Consider the following 20,290-nt stretch of genomic DNA (forward strand, 5'->3'; position numbering starts at 1 on the left):
TCAGGGGCGTGCTTGAGCTAGCCTGGAAAAAAGCAAACATTCATGCCAGGAACTGCCCATTAGGGCCACAGAGCAAGGAATTACGGGTGGCCTCTAGCAGTGAGAGTGGTCCCCAGCCAACAGCTAGAAGGATAACAACAACTTCAGTGCAAGGAAGAGTTCTGCCAACAACTAGTCATCTTAAAAGAGGAGTCCAATCCCCAAATGAGAACCGCAGCCTTGGCCAGCAGCTTGGTTTCGGTCCAGTGAGAAATCAGCCACCTGTGCAGCCCTAACTTCTGACCTACAGAACTGTGAGCTAATAAACAGGTATTGTTTTTACCTGCTAAGTGTGTGGTAATTTGTGCAGCAATAGAAAATGAATAGAGCGGCCAAGTTCTCAATACGTAATAGAGTAGTTCACTTTAAATTATCAGATTTTGGCCTCAACCAAATCTGGGGTTTTTTTAATACTTGAAATGATCAGAGGAATTAAGAAGCTGGGTAATAACAATGTGACAGCCAATTCTCTTTGGGGCACAGGCAAGTTAAAAAGAAAGGAAAACAAAACCTTATTCCCCAAATTCTAACAGAAACCATCATAATTCCAAGCCAGACACTACACGGTCCTACTAAGACTGTGTTGTCTTCTAGAACACTGAACATAGTTAGTGAAGATGTAAGCAAATCACACCTGCTTCCCAACTAAACTACACCTTAGACAACAAACCAGTTGACTACTTGACCACCTGACAACATATATATGACAGAGCTATAGACTTCTCATCCACCTGTATTATTAATATTTCATAAAACAGTGTGAGGCCTGGCAGTACATGTTATTACTACTGAAGAAGAGAAAGGCAGACAGAAAAGTTTAATCCAGAGCCCAAAAGCGTGTAAAAATGGCATCCATGGATTCCACAGATACTCAGCATAGCACATAACAGCAGTCCCCAGCCTTTTTGACACCAGGGACCAGTTTCGTGGAAGACAGTTTTTCCATGGGATGGGGTGGGGGGATGGTTTCGGGATGATTCAAGCGCATTACGTTTATTGTGCACTTCATTTCTGCTATTGTTACATTGTACTATATAATGACATGATTATACAACTCACCATAATGCAGAATCCGTGGGAGCCCTGAGCTTGTTTTCCTGCAACTAGACGGTCCCACCTGGGGGTGACAGGAGACAGTGACACCTGAAGTGTGTGGCTTATGTCCAGTCTACTCTGTAAGGTGCAGCTTGTCACTTTCCACTCCCTGATAGGGCTTTGATATGAGTCTGCAGGCAGTTGATTTATCACGGTCTCTGTGCAGTCAAACCCCGCTGCTAACGATAATCTGTGTTTGCAGCCGCTCCCCAGCGCTAGCATCGCCTCAGCTCCCCCTCAGGTCATCAGGCATCAGATTCTCATAAGGAGCGCGCAGCCTAGGTCCCTCGCACGCGCAGTTCACAGCAGGGTTCGTGCTCCTGTGAGAGTCTAATGCCGCCACTGAATTGACAGGAGGTGGAGCTCAGGCGGTAATGCGAGTGACCGGGAGCAGCTGTAAATGCAGATGAGGCTTCACTCGCCCGCCGCTCACCTCCTGCTGTGCGGCCCGGTTCCTAACAGGTCACCAACCGGTATCGGTCCGTGGCCCAGGGGTTGGGGATCCCTGGCGAAGACCATGCAACCATGACGTGTGCCGGGGTGCAAAGGAGCCCAGCACTGAGGGATGCACGGTCTAGCAAGAGGGCTCTAGAGAAGTGCCTGTCAACACGTGAATATGGGAACATAACTGCTCCAAGCGTTGTTACAGAGGCGGTGGTGGCCAGAGGGCTGAGCCAGAAACATCCACGGGCTGGGAGTGATCTTAGAGACAGAACAGAACGAGGCACAGGGGGTGGAGGAGGGTGGCCAAGGCCCAGGAACAGGGTGATGAGAGGCACAGAGGCCTAAGCTAGCCCAGTGTGGCTGGAGACAGGGAAGAGGCCCAGCAGCAGCCAGCTGACAGAGGAACGAGCTACAGTTCTAAGGGATTCGCGCTCTATCCTTAAGGCGTGTAGGAGCCACTGAAATACAATTTTAGGACCAGAGAGTTGCTCTCTGCAAAAAACATATGAAATCGGTATACAGAATGGGTAGAAAGGATAAAAGACAGAAGCAGGGAAACTAGTGAGGTGTCGCAGGAGGAAATGATGAAAACCTGAACTCAGAACTCAGTAATTCATTTGCTCGAGGTGGGTGTCTGTCTCCTAGGTTTTTGATAGTAAGACAGTGTTACCATTAATTTGGAGAGAGAACACAGCAGGAGGAGGAGGAATGGCTTGCAGTGAAAGCTTACTTCTGTTTCAGCTCATCAGAGTTTGAGGGGCATGTGGGATGTCCAGCATTGTAGAAATACAGTGGACTGCTTGGTATATAGAATCTATAGGTAAAAAATAAAGGTTTAGGCTGCAAACAGAAACAGAGGTCATGAGTAAACAGCTGGTAAACAATGCCTCTCCAAGCATGTGAGAGTGCCAAAGAGAACTGAGGAGTTAAAGAGACAAGAGCAAGGCCTAGTTAAGCGCTAACATACAAGGTTAGTCAAACTACCAACAGATTCTAGCCTGCCTGGTTGACGATCTGCAAGCAGTGACCCATAGCATAATCACCAAGATAAGTTCATAAATTTCAAGGACAGATTTTGGAGAATATATAAGTTTTACCTCACATAAGCCTACCTTTTTACATTAGGACAAGATATACATATAAAAACTAGCGAACTAAGGACCCGTGTGTTTCTTTCTAAAAGGCTCTGTTGTAGGCAATCTGAAGCCAGCTGGGTACAGGGTAAACTGCTACTACAAAAAAAAAGGGCAGGGCTTCCCTGGTGGTGCAGTGGTTGAGAGCCCGCCTGCCGATGCAGGGGACAGGTTCGTGCCCCGGTCCGGGAAGATCCCACATGCCGCAGAGCAGCTGGGCCCGTGAGCCATGGCCACTGGGCCTGTGCATCCGGAGCCCGTGCTCCGCAATGGGAGAGGCCACAACAGTGAGAGGCCCGCTTACCGCAAAAAAAAAAAAAAAAGGGGGGCGGAGGGTGGGGGGAGAATTGTTTACTAAGACCTGTATGTTGATGAAACTTAACTAGAACAACTGCCTCCTGCTACTCAGGAAATAATGCAAGATGTACCACTTTGAACGTGGCTTCTGCACACCTCCGCAAGATTTAAGTCAAACAGCAACTATAATTATATGACACAACAGCCACTGGCCAAATTAAACAGAATAAAATTTAAGATTCAGTCCTTCCATCACCCTAGCCTCATTTTAAGGGCTCAAACAGCCATAACCACATACAGCTGGTGACTATGGTACTGAACAGTGCAGATAATAGAACATTTCCATCATCACAGGAAGTTCTACTGGACAGTGCTGCTCCAGGCAACATTTTAGCAACATGAACCTCCTCTAGCATATCATTACTTTTAATAAGTAAACAAAATTAACTGAAAAGAGTTTGGAACATTTTTTTATACAGCCCACCACTGGAAATTTTAGCTGTAAAATTATAAACAGGAAAAGTATACTCATTTTTAATTTGACAGATGATCCCAATATTTGAATATCCTTTAGCTCAGCACACCTCCTTACTGGAATTCACCTGATACTCACAGTGACAATGTCTGCAAATAGCAATATATTGGGGTCTAAATGTCCATCAATGGGAGACTTGTTAATAACATGATGATAGATTATGGCACATGCATACAACATAACTCTTCTATAAAAAACGAGGCAAATGAAATTAAGAAAATCCCATCCACAATAGCATCAAAAAGAATAAAACACAGAGCTCCGGTGGCAACCACAGCCTACACCGGCCTCACGGTGTCTCTCATTCTGATAAGCGTGTTCTGTGGTTTCATCAGCTTCCTGGGGCCCCGGTTCATCTCGAAGGGTCCCAACCGGGGAGTTAGCGTCACCACACCGGTGACCTGTTCCGTTTGCTGCTATTTCTTTTGGCCGATTGCAATTCTGGCCCAACTCAACCCTCTCTTTGGACCACAGTTGAAAAATGAAACCATCTGGTACCTCAAGCATCATTGGCCTTGAGGAAGAAGACCTGCTCGCCAGTGCTCAGTCACTGAGGCCGCAAAGAGAACCCCTCTAGATGCAAAATCACCTCCATACCCAGACCACCTTCCTTAACTCACCCGTTTTAGCCATCTACTGCCTTAAATGTTCCCACCGCATTTGAATGCCTTATTCTACAATGCAGTATTTTTTCTGGTCACCTTTTTTACACTTTGATGAATGATGTACCTATTTAACCTAAAGTATGCTGCCTTCATAAAATGTTTATGTACTCTTCTGAGATAGAAAGTGCTGTTCTTCTGAGAAATAATGTTACTCTCTCCTTGGAACCTGCAGATTTGAAGATGGCTCCTGCCTGCTCATAACATGGGAATCAGCGAAATGTTTAAAAACTGTTACAAGGCAATAAGACTCCAGTTGGGGCAGTCAGTAGGAGAACATGTTCAGAGGGAAAAATCTGTCTCACCAGAATTATACCAAAGTATATTTTCAGGATGAATTTCTTATTTCTGCCACCTTTTAGAATAAATTATTCTTCTGCTTTCCATGGAAAAAGAAAGAATAAAATACAGTTGAACACTGAACAATTAGAGGGCTGGGGCACAGCTGAAAATCGAAGTACAACTTAATAGTTGGCCTTCTGTGTATGTGGTTCCTCCATATACACAGAGTCAACTATCTGTGGACTGTATAGTACTGTAGTACATACTATTAAAAAAAATCCACATATAAGTGGACCCAAGTAGTTCAAACCCGTGTTAAGGGTACATAGGAATAAATTTAACAAGAGAAGTTCAAAATATATACTATCAAAGCTAAAAAAGATTACTGAAAGAAATGAAAGAAGATCTAAATAAACAGAAACACATCCCATGTTAATGGAATGAAGACTTAATTCTGTTAAGATGACAATATGCCCCAAACTGATCTACAGATTCAATTTAACGCCTATCAAAATACCAGTTGGCTTCTTTGCAGAAATTGATAAGCCATTCCTAAAATTCACATGGAAGTGCAATGACCCAGAATAGCCAAACCAATATTGAGAAAGAACAATACTGGAAGACTCATGCTTCTTGATTTCAAAACTTACTACAAAGGTACAGTAATCAACAGAGTGTGAGAGTCCAGAAATAAACCCTCACATTACCATCAAATGATTTTTCAACAAAGGTGCCAAGACCATTCAATAAGGAAAGAGCAGTGTTTTTAAACAAAAGGTGATGAGATAAATGAATACCCACATGCAAAAGAATAAAGTAGGACACCTAACTCACACTACACGCAAAAATTAACCACAGTAGATCAAAGACCCAGATGTTAAGAGCTAAAACTCTTTAAAACTCCTAGAAAAGATGTTCATCATTAGCCATCCGAAAAACAAAAATCAAAACCACAATGAACCATGAATTCACACGTACTAGGATGGCAATAATCAAAAAGACAGATACTGGGCTTCCCTGGTGGCGCAGTGGTTGAGAGTCCGCCTGCCGATGCAGGGGACACGGGTTCGTGCCCCGGTCCGGGAGGATCCCACATGCCGCGGAGCGGCTGGGCCTGTGAGCCATGGCCGCTGAGCCTGCGTGTCCGGAGCCTGTGCTCCGGAACGGGAGAGGCCACAATGGTGAGAGGCCCGTGTACCGCTAAAAAAAAAAAAAAAAAAAAAAAAGATACTAACAAGTGACGGCAAAAATATGATATTAGAACCCTCACAGACCGTTTATAAGAAAGGAAAATGATGCACTCATTTTGAAAAACATTTGAAAAACTAGAAGCAGTTTCTCAAAAGATTAAACAGTTACCATATGACCCAGCAGTTCCACTCCTAGGTATATACACAAGAGAAGCTAAAACATACATCAAAAATAAAAACTTGCACATAAATGTTCTTAGCCTCATTCGTACTACCCCAAAGCAGAAACAACCTAATGTCCATTAATTGATGAATGGATAAATAAAACAAAATAGTAATATAATAGAATATTACTCAACAATAAAAAGTAATGGAAGTACTGATAGATGCTACAACATGGATGATCCTTGAAAACATTATGGTAAATCAAAGAAGCTAGTCACTAAAGATCATATAATATGATTCCATTTATATGTAACTCCCAGAATAGAGAGAAAGTAGGTTAGTGGCCACTTATGGCTGAGGAGGTGGGAAGAAATGGAGGCAACTACTCAAGTGTACAGAATTTATTTTGGGGGTGATGAAAATGTTCTAAAATTAGGTGGCTGGTGATGGTTGCAAAATTCTGTGAGTAGACTGAAACATCTTGGAATTGCACATTTAAAATTTTATGGTACATGAATTATCTTTCAATAAAGTTGTTACACAAAAATAAAGAGGCTGTCCTCTATGTACTAATATGGAAGATATGTCAATGATAAATACAAAGGTGCAGTGCATTTGTGTATGGCATGTACCGTTTGTTTTACAGATATAATACAATGCATGCACCTCATGTTAACAGACTGTTTCTGGTGGGAGCACCAAGACACTGACAATAATGGCTCTCCTCCAGGAAAAGGCGCTCAACGACTGAGGGTCAGGGAGAGGAATTAACTTTTCAAAAATCCCTTCTACTCCTTTCAGTTGGGCACCATGCGCATGGCAACTGAAATTAAGTATTAATTTGTAAAGACAAGAAAGAAAAATAAGACAAAGTGGATGCTGGGAAAGTGGCTCCTATCTCTGACCCCCCCACCACCCCACCCCTCCCCCACCCTTGGCGTTTACTAAAGAACAACAAAACGAACTGTCTAGGGCTGGAAAGCTAGGATAAAAGTCCAGCTCCAAACAACATGCAGTTTTCTGGTAGAAAGCCTGTGGGTTAGGTGTGAATGCCGGTTCCATCACTTAAAAATCCACGAGAATTCAAGTCAGTGACAACTTCCCTGAGCCTCTCAAGAAAGTCAGAGGTTTATGGTAATTTAAAAGGGATGATACATAAATTCCTTGGTATGGTAACTGTGCACGTGGTAGGCAGTCAATAAAGGTTAATCCTCACGTTCTATTCTCACCTTTCTGGTGTGTGGTTACCATGAACTTGTTTCCTCAGGGCTCCAGCTGTGAGTAATAAGGAGGTACATCCTGATATATTATGCATGATAGCGCTATCAGACCTCTGGCCCTTTCTGCTCATCTGTAACTGTGCTAATGCAAAGGTCAGCATCAATCTACCTCTTAACCTCTCTGCTTCTAAACTCATGTATTTTATAATCATGATTGGTTATGAGATTTAAGAAAGTTTCAGAAGGATCTCTATTGTTAATTATCACATATTTCTACGAGGCAATATGACAAAATGGGTTGTACTGCTGCTATAACCATCTTTGGGGAAAAAAAAAAGATGTCTAACATAGATTTTAAAAATTTAACGCGTAAGCAAACTGCTTAATAAACATTGTCCAGTAAACACATGACTTGTTCTAACTAGGTCTTTTTGGACAAGTACAAAGTTAAGCCCAATCCTCAAAGTCTTTCTCGTGAACTAGGGTTTCAATGGACTTTACACAACAGAAGTGTTCCCATCTTAAAAACTGTTTCCCCTAGATGGAAAACAAAAGTTACAATTGCTGGCAGAGAATTTTGGTCATCTGAAGAGTTATTAGTCCACTGCAATACACTCTGCCTCTTTCAAACTTTATAATTTCAGCCATACACGTTCTTCAATATTAGATAAATGGCTTTATTTTTTAAGACTGTTGTTTCAATTAGCACTAATGCCAACCTTACTATAGGAATTGTGTCTACAGTTCTTCAAAAATGCTGAAGCACGTTAACATTGTTCTTGTAGGAATGGCCATTTTCAGAGACTGGTGGATACCTAAAGAAGCTATCAGAAAAACATTTTCCAGAGAAACGAGAGATTCTGCAAGCACCAAATCCAATCCCAGTGGGAGAGGCTCAAGAATAAGGTTAGGATTCCAGCTACAATTGCCATCCAAAGACAGGTTCTAGGAAGAGACAGGACTAGAGAAAGAAGAGCTAGGATCAACCAGTGAGTCCAATTTCAGATACCCACACTTCTCTCAACTGAAGAGGTAGGGGAAATCTCTCCTATTCATCTGCAATCTCAAGCTTCTCCGTGGGCAGAGTTAGCATTTGAATTTATTATTATACCTTGCTAGTTCTGAAACCCCCAAGCCAAGAATTAATTTAGAGTGCTTCCGGGTCACTGCCATCCCTGGGTGCCTGGAAGAAGTAAAAACAAATCCTCTTGGGAGAAATGCATCCTCAATCAGGGCTAACTGGGATTCCAAGCAGTTAAGATTGGGTGGGGCAGATGTGATTTAATAATTTTTTTCAAATCACCAAATAAATAAGGAAACAATACCCAATGAGCAAGCCAAAAGAAATAGTAAACAGCAAAAGTAACTTCAGATACTAGTACTATGAAATACAGAATATAAAATAAATATAATACTGATAGAAATAAAGGAAGGAAACGAAAGCACAAGCAGGAAATTAAAGCATGAGACTTAAAATCATTGATGGATTACACAACAAACAAGAGACTGGAAGATGGATCTGAAGAAATCATCTAGGATGTATTGGGTTGGCCAGAAAGTTTGCTTGGGTTCTTCTGTAAAACAGGAAAAACCTGAGTGAACTTTCTGGCGAACCCCGTATCACAGAAAGACAAAGAGACTGAAAATATGACGAAAGGTTGAGAAGTGGAGTAGAGAATGAGAAGATCTAACCAATCTACTCTTTGGGCTTCTTGGCGAAGGGAGAAGAAGGAAGAGCTAAGAATTGTCCAGAATTGATAAGGAACATACATCTCAAATTCAGAAAGCACAAAGTGTTCCAGACAAGGAGAAATCTCCAGAACAATAAAACTGAAGAACTCCAAAGCAAAGAGAAAAAAACAGGGGGGGAAAACAGCCAGATTTTCTACATAGAAATGACAATTACACTGTTACTAGAGTTCACAAAAGAAAGAAGTCAAACAACAGTGGTGTAAGATCATCAAAGTGCTAAGAGCCAATGACTGTCATTTTCAGTTATATAACTGGCTAAAGAAAACACGTAGGGACTTCCCTGGTGGCGCAGCAGTTAATAATCTGTCTACCAATGCAGGGGACACGGGTTCGATCCCTGGTCTGGGAAGATCTCACATGCCTCAGAGCAACTAAGCCCCTGCGCCACAGCTACTGAAGCCCGTGCACCTAGAGCCCGTGGTCCGCAACAAAGAGAAGCCACCGCAATGAGAAGCCCACCCACTGCAACTAGAGAAAGCCCCCGCGCAGCAACGAAGACCAACACAGCCAAGGGAGGAAGGGAGGGAGGAAGGAAAACATGTATACATAAAACAAATAAAGGTATTTTCAAATCAACAAAAACTTAGTTCATCATTTACAGACTTCTTCTAAAGAAACTTCTAAAGAATAGATTTCAGGAAGACACGAAACAATGAGGAAGGTCTAAATTACAAGAAAAAATGGTGACTGATAAACTGGTAAACATGAGTTAAAACAAATAATGAATGTGTATTTCCAGGGTGGCAATAAAAATACTACTCAAAATAACAATATTTAAAAAATCAAACTCTTAAATAATAGTACTATTCTGAGTACTTTACTCGTATAATTAACTCAGTGCTCAAACAACTCTGAAGTACTATTATTCACCCCATTTTCACAGATGAGGCACAGGGGGTAAGTTCAAGGTCATACAACTAGTGACTGGAGAGCCAGAAAGGAAGCTTGCCCTCCTAGGCAGCAGCTGGAAGCAGTGAAATATTTCCAGACCCAACTTTCTAGTAGAACTAGATCTGCTGCTGTGCCAGTGGACTCGGTAGAAGGAAGCGTACGTGGTAAATAACTGACACGGGTGAGAGGCTTGAACAGGAAACACTGAAGGACACTCACTGGGATGAGATGAATCCTCTGTAGTACTGATATCCACTTATAGCATTCAGACTCCTCCACTCACAGACTGACTCACTAAGACTGAGAGAAGGCCCAGGAACCTGCATGTTTGGTAAGCACCCCAGGAAACTGATGCAGGTGGTTTAAGGGCCACACTTGAAGAAACATTACCAGATTCATATGTAACCACTACATTCAAGTCCTTTAGTCTAAGGTTCTATTTGACTTTAATGAGCTTCTAAACAAGAAAAATCATACTCGTGTAGTTTGGATACCAGATGTCAACTAAACCCTTAAACAAATAATGTGCAGTTTCAAGCTCACCAAAAGATGACACTAGAAAGGATAAACTGTGGTTAAACAATGGAATAACTACTCAGCAATAAAAGACAATGAACAAATACGAGAACATGAATGAACTCAAAAGAACTGTGCTAAGTGAAAGAAGTCAAACTACAGAGTATATGATTCCATTTTAAAAAGGCGAAACTTCAGTGATGGAAAGCTGATCAATGGTTGCCAGACACTAAGGAGTGGGGGAAGGGTGCTAACTGCAAAAGGGCTCAAGGGAACTTTTGGTGCTGATGAAATGTTACCTCACGATTGCGGTTGTGGTTATACCATGTATATGTACAACAGTCACAACTCCATGAACTGTACACCTAAAACTGGTGAATCTTTATTGAATGTAAATCATACCTTAATAAAAGCTGACTCAAAAAAAAAAAAACGATCACCACAGCCACCAGTGAGTTCTCCCCTGTACACTGCTCTTAACACATGCTCTCATCCCACTCCAGTTGGTTCAGATCAAATACTCTTCACGACCAAATACGAAATTCTGCAAACCCCCCAGTCATGTGTATTAACACATGGGAAACTCACTGCCTAGTTTTAAACCACTCACTAACCTGCAAGGGCAGCACTGAACAGGTAAGAAAATAAAAGCTTTAGTGTTCAACATCAGAGCCTTACCTAAAGTGGAACAGAAATTCAAAACATAAGGTGCTGCTGAGACTAGCACCCATGAAACCAAATGCTACAAATTACTCCCCCTTGTATTCACACACGACACAGTACCATCTCAGTTCAAATTTATCTCACAACTGAGGACTGTCTTGAAAAACATCAAACTGGTATCTCCGATGGGGCGGGAGCTATGAAGTACTCCACCAGTCTGATCATCCCATCGACTCAGATCAAAGAGAACTCAGGGACTGTGATATTCTCTCGTACCCTTGTGCTCATAACTTCTGTGATTCTACCCTATAGTTCCAAAATTTTGCTTGACTACCCATGTACAGAGAAGATACCTCACATTTGTTCAAGAAATATTTATCAAACTATTTTATTGTTAAAAAATGAGTAAAAGCTGTTTTCATGCGTGGAACCGGGTGTCTAACAGATTAGAGCAGACAAGTATACAAATAACAATATAAAACAAGGCAGACCATGGTTCAGAAAGATTATTACCTTCATCACCTCAACATAGTCAAGGTTCCAAGGTCCGGGGAATACAATGAGAACAAAACAAAATACCCAGAAAGACAGAAATGTTCTCTCTGGCTCGTTTAGTCCCCACGAAATCCACAGAGAAAGGAGTGACAACTGAGGCTAACCTGTGAGGAAGGGCTTCTGAGGCAAAAGGGGAACCTCGGGAATAAGCACAGGCATGGCAACAGGAAAGTCCAGTTTTGCTGATATACAAGGTACCCACAGGAGAATATTGGCAGAAACGCTAGAAAGAAAGACCGGAACCAGATTCTGACACCCTTGAATGAAGAATATGGAGTTTATTTCTGGCAAGATATAAAACGTCATGCAAAATTCAATCTATATTTATCTTAGGATCTGTAACACAATAGTTCTTAAGACTATACACCGTGATCATGTAGAAGCTTTTTCAAAAGACAAAAGCCTACAGGCAGGAGATTCTGACTCAGTAGGTCTGGAATGTGGCCTGGGCACATGTCACTAGGAGTCTGATACACACCCACAGTTAAGAATCTCTGCTGTAAGAAGCCATTACCGTATCTCACAGATGTCTACCGGTAATACACTCAAGTGTGCTTATGACTGAAACATAAGCAAGGGAAGCAAATACGAATAGGCACAGGCAAAGAAAGGCAGATTACAAATAAGAACTTCTGATGCTCCGAAAGATTTCAGGAATAGGACATTCCACTCTAATAAATGTATGTCTCTTAAAAAGTTATTACACTAATCAGTCTGTTTTAATCACCTACTTCATTCAAGTGAAACCAAATTTTAGTTAATTCCATCAAAATATAAATAATTATACCATTAAGTATTCAGAGTTCAAACTCAGAAAACCATAGCTAAAGGACTTCTAATTTAAACATGACTGATTGACACCATACATTTTTCTTCTCTCCTTCCCACAGTAAAAAACAAACAAAAAAACAAGAAAATCCAAAATAACAAAGACAATGGAATAGTAAAAATCAAGGAACAAGAAATTCAACAATGTTTTTAGAACACAAAGTCAATGCAGGACGTAACAAATAGGAAGAACGTAAGCACTACAACCGACAGTGACAGACACCGACCAGAAACTAGTCCACCCCAGAGCCTCGGCATGAAAACCAAGGACTGGGGAGAGGTCAGGCTGTTGGGGGGGTGCTCCCGAACACACAGAGCTCGGCTGGACACAGCCATGGCCCCTTCCTTCCCCGCTCACCCCAACCCCCAGTGGAGGCAGATTACAATCTTTCCTGAAGCAAAGACTGCATATTTTGGAGGAAGTCTTTGCTTCAGGAAAGACTGTGATCCGGCTACAATCTTTTGGAGAAGGTATGGTAAGGTACTGTGATGAGAAACCATTTTGATGATTAATAGAATCTCAAGAGTCCTTACTCCACTCTGCCCCCCTGAACAGGAGTAAAGAGAATTCCTAATTGGAGAAACGGAAGAGCCACACCCAGGCCAGGCCCATATACAGTTACAACAGAATTCATTTTTTAAAAATCCTTCTCTTAAAAACGAATGAGTGGGCTTCCCTGGTGGCGCAGTGGTTGAGAGTCCGCCTGCCGATGCAGGGGACGCGGGTTCGTGCCCCGGTCCGGGAAGATCCCACATGCCGCGGAGCGGCTGGGCCCGTGAGCCATGGCCGCCGAGCCTGCGCGTCCGGAGCCTGTGCTCCGCAACGGGAGAGGCCACAGCAGTGAGAGGCCCGCGTACCGCAAAAAAAAAAAAAAAGAAAACAACAATGACAACAAAGCTAATGAGCATGTAACATATCACACACTGGGTTCTCTCTACACCTTGATGAGGGTCAACCAGCTCCTATAACCCAGGTTCGTGTCAGGCTTTCCAGTGCTGGCGCTTGATGACTCTTTACCAGGTAGGACGCTGAGTAGCTGACTGAGGACAAGAGCTAAGCTTTAGGGCCTATGTGCTTATTAGCACGGGTGCTTACTCAGGCAGACATTAAATGATATAAGCTGAATAAAAAATCGAAATTGAAAAGGTGTATGCCTGCTTTCTAAATCACTAAGCCTATAATCTAAAACTTTGATTTCACTATCTTACATTGATTCTGAACTTCAATGAAGTCACAAAAATTTTCTGTATTAAAGAATACATTTCCTAGTCCTTTCTTCCTCCCAAATATGCAGTAAGTAATAAGGTGCCATTTGAAAGTATAAGAAATTCTGTTGACTAGAGATGCTACTTCTACATGTTAGGAATTCATGAATAAAGAATCTTACTAAGGACTTAGTTACAAACTGGTGGCAAGAACAGGCAAAAATTCCCAACTGGTGTACACTTGACCTACAGGTATCCAAGTTAGACAGTCTATTCATCACTACTTATTCGGGAGAATTTTAGGAACTCAAATAATATATGACTTAGATCCTGAAAAAGTGAAATAAGGTTTCATTTAAATGGTTATTTTAAAATCAGCAGACAGGGACTTCCCTGGTGGTGCAGTGGTTAAGAATCTGCCTGCCAATGCAGGGGCCACGAGTTCAAGCCCTGGTCTGGGAAGATCCCACGTGCCACAGAGCAACTAAGCCCGTGCGCCACAACTACTGAGCCTGTGCTCTACAGCCTGCGAGGCACAGCTACTGAGCCTGAGTGCCACAACTACTGAAGCCCGTGCACCTAGAGCCCGTGCTCCGCAACAAGAGAAGCCACCGCAATGAGAAGTCTGTGCACCGCAAGGAAGAATAGCCCCCGCTCACCGCAACTAGAGGAAACCCGCGCGCACCAACGAGGACCCAACACAACCAAAAACAAATAATAAAAATAAATTAATTAAAAGATTTTTTTTAAAAAAACAGACAAAAACTACATACAGCCCCCCCCCCAAAAAGGTGGAGCTTAGATGTGGCAATAAAATTAATGTTTTATATAATGAATGCTTTAAAGTCAATTTGTTTCTCCTCATTCTTGAATCCATTATAGTACAGTCTGACTTGTGATACCAAGCTAAAATAAAAACTCTTTCAATAGTTCGCTATTTTCTTGGAACACAGTCTCAGGAGTAACTTACCAGGTCAAAGATTTTCCACATTTAAAAATCAAACATACTGAGAAACTGCTATACAAAAATCGGTACAAGTGACACCTTCATCATCAGAGAACATCTTTATTGGTAGTTTAACTGCTTAAGATGAGCTCCTGCACATATTCCACTACAGACATCCTAACAAAGAAAAAACTGTTTCCTTACAATGGCTCATTAACTTTTCTAATAAGTAATAATCCATGCTATAAAAACAAAAAATGCACTATAATCAATAAAGTTTGAAACTTAAAATCTGAAGTAAAATTTGATCAAATAGTAACTGAAAACAATATTCCTAACAATTCAATAAGCATTTTAAGCAGCAAATAGTTTTTAACAGCAAAATTACTGTTAAGTTTTAAAACTTCTATTTTCTTACCTACTTCAGTATCTATTCTGAGTACTGCTAACTCTTTAAACACTATTATTCCACAGCATTGTTTATGTGTTTTCCATCATAAATTACATTTTTGAGAAAGAGCATTCTGGTGCAAATACAGCAACTGAGTGGATAATAACAGGAATTTTAAAACACACTTCCAACAGACTTGAACTTACATGCAACTGTAACCTTACTGACCATTCACTACATCCTTCTCTGCTTCATCATGAACAAGAGTGATATGGCCGCTGACCTCACAGAGTACTTTGTTGGAACTACACTGGAATCAGAAAAGGGAAGTTTATAATTTTTTTGATAGAAAAAGCCATCTAAACCCTAGTTCCTGCTATGAGCCAGGCATTATCCAAATGCTTTCGCATTTATTCAAACAATCTTTAAAAAGACACTAAGGGCACAGAATAAAATTTCACTACTGATGCAATTACTCTTTGTGCAAAATGACCCAGGTGTAAGAGGGGCCAGACCCACCTCGACCCAGGGCCTCTCAGTCCAGAAAAAAACATGTTGAGACCACATGATTTCACAACCTTAACTCTCTCTGCCCAGAATGGGCCCAATGGCAATAATTCCACAAATGATCTCTTCAGCTTAAAAAAAAAAAAAAAAAAAAATCAACTGTAACAACTATTCTTTGCCTGATGTCAGCAAAAATGAAAAAGCCTCTTCTGAAGAGATTCCTGAAGTGCTGACCAGCCACAGGCTTTCTTTCCACATTTTAATAATCCGAGCAGAATGCAGAATTGAAGGCCACTCCTTCCCCATCTGTCTCTGCCATCCTGCCATACCTCCCTACCCGAGCTGATCTCCTATCCGGATCCAACCCTGTCTCTTCTGCCTTATAAAAGCCATGTTTCCATACTCCATCTCAGCAGTTACACTCTGCCTTCAACACTCAGGTCTGTGGACCATCGCTCCTCCACAGAGCTCAGTCCTCTTGTAGTTCGGTGACCTGCACACGCGTTTTCCTCTCTCAAGCCCAGGTTTCACCACCTTCTCCAAACCACCCAATTTCTGGTTTGGTGGTTTGGCACATCACAAAATTTCAAAACTCTGTATTTTTTCTCTCACCTGTGTTTTAGACAGTTGCGATGAAGAAGAAAAGAACCCTGGATAACTGAGTTCTTGCTATACAGGTATTTAATCTGTTAGGTCACAGCTAATGTTCAAACATTTAACTTCTTTCTTCAATTTAAAAATATGAAACTACTTCCAAATCCTAAAATTATCTACCTAATCCTTTTCTAAAATAAATTCAATGTGCAAACACAATAAAATTATTTACTTTATAATTCTCAATAATATATGTGTGAATTTAAACAAAAAAGCCTTATCTGGAATTCCCACAGGTACTTTATAAAACAGCCTGACCAGGGAAGGGATCGGCACAAACAAGGCTCGTGCTACCATGAATTACATTACAGGAACACCCCAAACCAATAATTTAATCCTGCTCACTGTGAACCACTGTCTGTGTTCTTATTCTAAGTAAAAATATGCTTCCAGAAGTGATGTTTTATCTTCACAAAGTAGTAACTGAACTTCAAAGGCACACTGTAAAAGACTCAAATATTCAATATGTTCGTCATGTACTTTCATTCAACAAGCATTTATTAAAGACCAACTACGTGCCATGCACTGTGCTAGTCAATACACTGATTTACAAACAAAGGGACACAATCTTTGATGATGAAAGACACAACAGACTATCATCTCTGAAGATTTTTAATAACAACTCCAACATACAAAGATGGATGTAGAGAAGCAAAGTAAGTTTCCATTCCACCAGCACGTGCATTCCAGCATGCTCCCAACAGAAAAACGGTTTCTATTTATGGGGTCAGTTGGAATTGCCAACTCTGGGTTTTATCAAATTTCTTTCACGTGAAAAGGAAGACAATAAAGTAATAAAAGAATAAACACAAAGCTGGCTTCCTGAACCAGCTGCAACTGAAACAGAAGTTAAAATTATAGACCTAGGAAACAGTGGTATTACTTTAAAAATTCTTCTAATGTTTAAGAATGCTAAAGCATGAAGAAGAAAAAAAAACAGAAGAAAAAAAAACACACTGGTACCTGCGAAAGTTCTATAAACATATATAAATTGTATCATGATGCAAACCCAATTCTCTGTTATCATTTCAAGTATCTCCATTAGTATTCAAACAGGTACTTTGTCAAACAATCTTAGCACCTTTTTCTTCCAACTTTTTTTTGGCCTCTCTGCATGGCTTGCGGGATCTTAGTTCCCCAACCAGGGATTGAACCCCGGCCACTAGACCGCCAGGAAATTCCCCTCTTCCATCTTTAAAGAGAAAATTACCTGCATGGGCTTCCTTGCTGGTGCAGTGGTTAAGAATCCACCTGCCAACACAGGGGACACAGGTTCGAGCCACGGTCCGGGAAGATCCCACATGTCACAGAGCAACTAAGCCCGTGCGTCACAACTACTGGACCTGTGCTCTAGAGCCCACGTGCCACAACTACTGAGCCTGCGTGCTGCAACTACTGAAGCCCGCACGTCTAGAGCCCATGCTCTGCAACAAAAGAAGCCACCGCAATGAGAAGCCCCACACCACAACGAAGAGTAGCCCCCGCTCGCCGCAACTCGAGAAAGCCCGTGCACAGCAATGAAGACCCAATGCAGCCAAAAATAAATAAATTAATTAAATAAATAAATCTATTTTAAAAAAGAAAATTACCTTCTTAATAAAAAAAAAAAAACTCAAAAAACTCCTAAGTAAACATAAAAACAGTAATTATAAAATATAAGTTCTATTTCTTTCAAAAATAAAGCTGAAAATGATTAGCATAATCATCTTCCTATGGATAACGTTGACTTACCATTTAGTTCTCTCTGTATGTGCACCTATAACCTAATCCAGCTCTTCTGTTTCCCCTTCCAGGGACTACCACCACCATTTATACACCTCAGCAGTGAACAGAGAGCCTGGGGGTTATCCTAAACTTCAGCCCCTGCCCCTAAATATGATCAGCCACCAATGAATTGGCCTCCTTGATGCCTACAGACCCTCCCCCCTTCCCACCACCCTGTTGTACTCAGACCACAAATGCCCCTCAACTGAACTATTACCACATGTTACCCTTAGCCTCCACCCACCCAATTTATGTCCCACACTATAGTGAAAGTAACCCTTCAAAAACACAAATCTGATCTCATTTCTTTCTTAAATCCTTTTGCCCTTGAGATAAAGCAAAATATCCTTAACATGATAAATACAACTCTGATGATCTGGGCCCGGCTTAAGGGTCCAGCCTCAGCTAACCCCTTTGCTCTTTTTTTCTCTCTCTCTTGTTTGTTATATTATATGCATGCATGATTTTAAACACACAAAACTGGTATACCCACTTGCAATATTAACAGACCTTGATATTTCATCATAACTGCTTCGGATCTTTTAAATGAAGGACTCAGTTATTACAGGCAGAGTTGAAGCCCCCGAATTCATTCCCCTCCTTCAACAGTTAAAAGCTATCCTGAAATTAAGACTCACCATTCCTGTGCATGAGTCTATGCATGCATGTTTATACATGGTTTATACTTTAACCATACAGCTTGTACCAATAAACAATATGTTGTATCATATCGTATGTCACTTTACCATTTTCTTTCCCACTCAGTTTGTTTTCTGAGATTTACCCATGTTGACAGAGGTAACTCCAGTTCTCACTGTAACTGTCATATAGTATTACATCACCTGAATATTCACCAGTACATTGAGCCCTTTTCTCAATGAACGTCCGGGATGTATCACCTTATATTATCACAAACACGCTGACATTTTCACACACATCTCCTTGTACAGGCATACAAGGGTTTCTCAAAGGCAGACTCTGTCAAGCTACACTCAGCAACTCATGAAACCAATATACTTGGTTACAGACCATGTTTTATTAAAAATGAAAGTAGAAAATGCGTGTTTCATGTATAAGAGTACTGCTTCTTTAAACATATTTCAGTTATACACAGACAGGTCAATGTACGCACTGGGTCACAAAAGAATAAAATATGGAACCCCCTTGCTTGAAAGTGTGTATCTAGAAGTAAAACTCTAATGAGCAGGCTATGCACACCTTCAACTCTGATGCAGTGATGATTCACAGAATTACCCACCTGGAGTTTTTCTTTAACGTGTGAGGTAGGGCTCTAGTACTGGCTTATTCCATATGGATAACCAATTGTCCCAGCAATTGTTTATTTTAGATCAGATTATCAAGTTACACATGTTCAGGGAATTGACAGACTAGTTCAGGAGAAATGGCTTCTGCACAATATTAAATCATTCCAGCCTATGTTCACCTTATGTTCAAGAGGGCTTTTACGTCCTCAGTAATATTTTGTCATTTTCTCCATAAGGGCCACGCATAGCTTTGTAAAGAGTTACTTCTAGGAATTCAGAATCTCTGTCCTTTGTTCAAAAAAGATCTTAACACATTGTGACTACCCAGTAAATATTGGGCTGGCCAAAAAGTTCGTTCGGGTTTTTCTGAACAAACTTATCACTTGGTTAATGTCGCCTCAAGTTTCAGTTTGCCACCATCTTACATTTTTGGAACATTTAGAATTCCAAATCAAACTTCAAACTGTCTGAAAATTTACCTTGCCATTATACCTGATTTTATTTCATGAATTTTGTATGTTGACCTACTATTTAAAAGTGAACTTAAACATCCCCCGTGGCCAAAAAAGTTTCAAATGTTTACTTGCTATATCAAAGTTAATTTTTTTTTCATGAGCAAAAGCCCTGATCTCAAGACACACATGAGCTTAAATAGAAAAAGGGTGTTAAAATATCAAATCAACAGATCCCCTTTCCTAGCATGTTGCCACCATCCAAAAACTGCCAGTAAAATTTGGCTTGCTTTTTTGCCTATAAAGGCCGCGGACAATGGATTTTACTTAAGACTAGTGACTGGCCTCTCCACGTGTGCACTGGAGAATCACTGCTGCTACTTACCCCCGGAGCAGGCTACAGACAGCCGCCAGCCAGCACTTACGCTCATCTGCCCTGGTAACTTTCTATTCAAGACTCACACTGGAAGCCGTGAGTTGCTGCCATCTGTGTTACGTCCTGGATGAAGTGCGGCAGGGCTTCCAAATCATCCACCAGCCCCTCTCACAGAGGCTGGCCACCTTCCTCCCAAAGCCACTCAAAGTAGGACCCCAAAGCCTATATTTTCACTCAGAACATCTCAAGTCTTCTACATTTGGTGAAAAACTACCCAGCCATTTTTTACACTGTTAATTAGACACACAAAAAGAAATTTAATTTTATGTATGAAGTTTAATAGGCTGCATCTAGAAAACAAGCACTCTTAAGACTATGGAGGGGACTTCCCTGATGGTCCAGTGGCTAAGACTCCAAGCTCCCAATGCAGTAGGCCTGGGTTCGATCCCTGGTCAGGGAACT

At 41.2% G+C, this 20,290-nt stretch overlaps 2 protein-coding genes across 10 annotated transcripts in view; one reads left to right on the forward strand and one right to left on the reverse strand.

The window, feature by feature from the left end:
- Positions 1–20,290, reverse strand: part of SRPK2 (SRSF protein kinase 2) — a 237,020-nt gene that overhangs the window by 85,391 nt on the left and 131,339 nt on the right. The gene's annotated exons all lie outside the window — the stretch shown is intronic.
- LOC309810737 (V-type proton ATPase subunit e 1-like) lies at positions 3,661–4,062 on the forward strand (the record flags this gene model as incomplete). The annotated part of the gene is made up of 1 exon (XM_082632966.1): positions 3,661–4,062. The coding sequence occupies one exon, from the start codon at positions 3,661–3,663 to the stop codon at positions 4,060–4,062; it is 402 nt and encodes a 133-aa protein (XP_082489092.1).

The sequence above is a fragment of the Mesoplodon mirus genome (assembly GCF_964341445.2).
Source record: "Mesoplodon mirus genome assembly, chromosome: 9".
NCBI lineage: Eukaryota > Metazoa > Chordata > Mammalia > Artiodactyla > Ziphiidae > Mesoplodon > Mesoplodon mirus.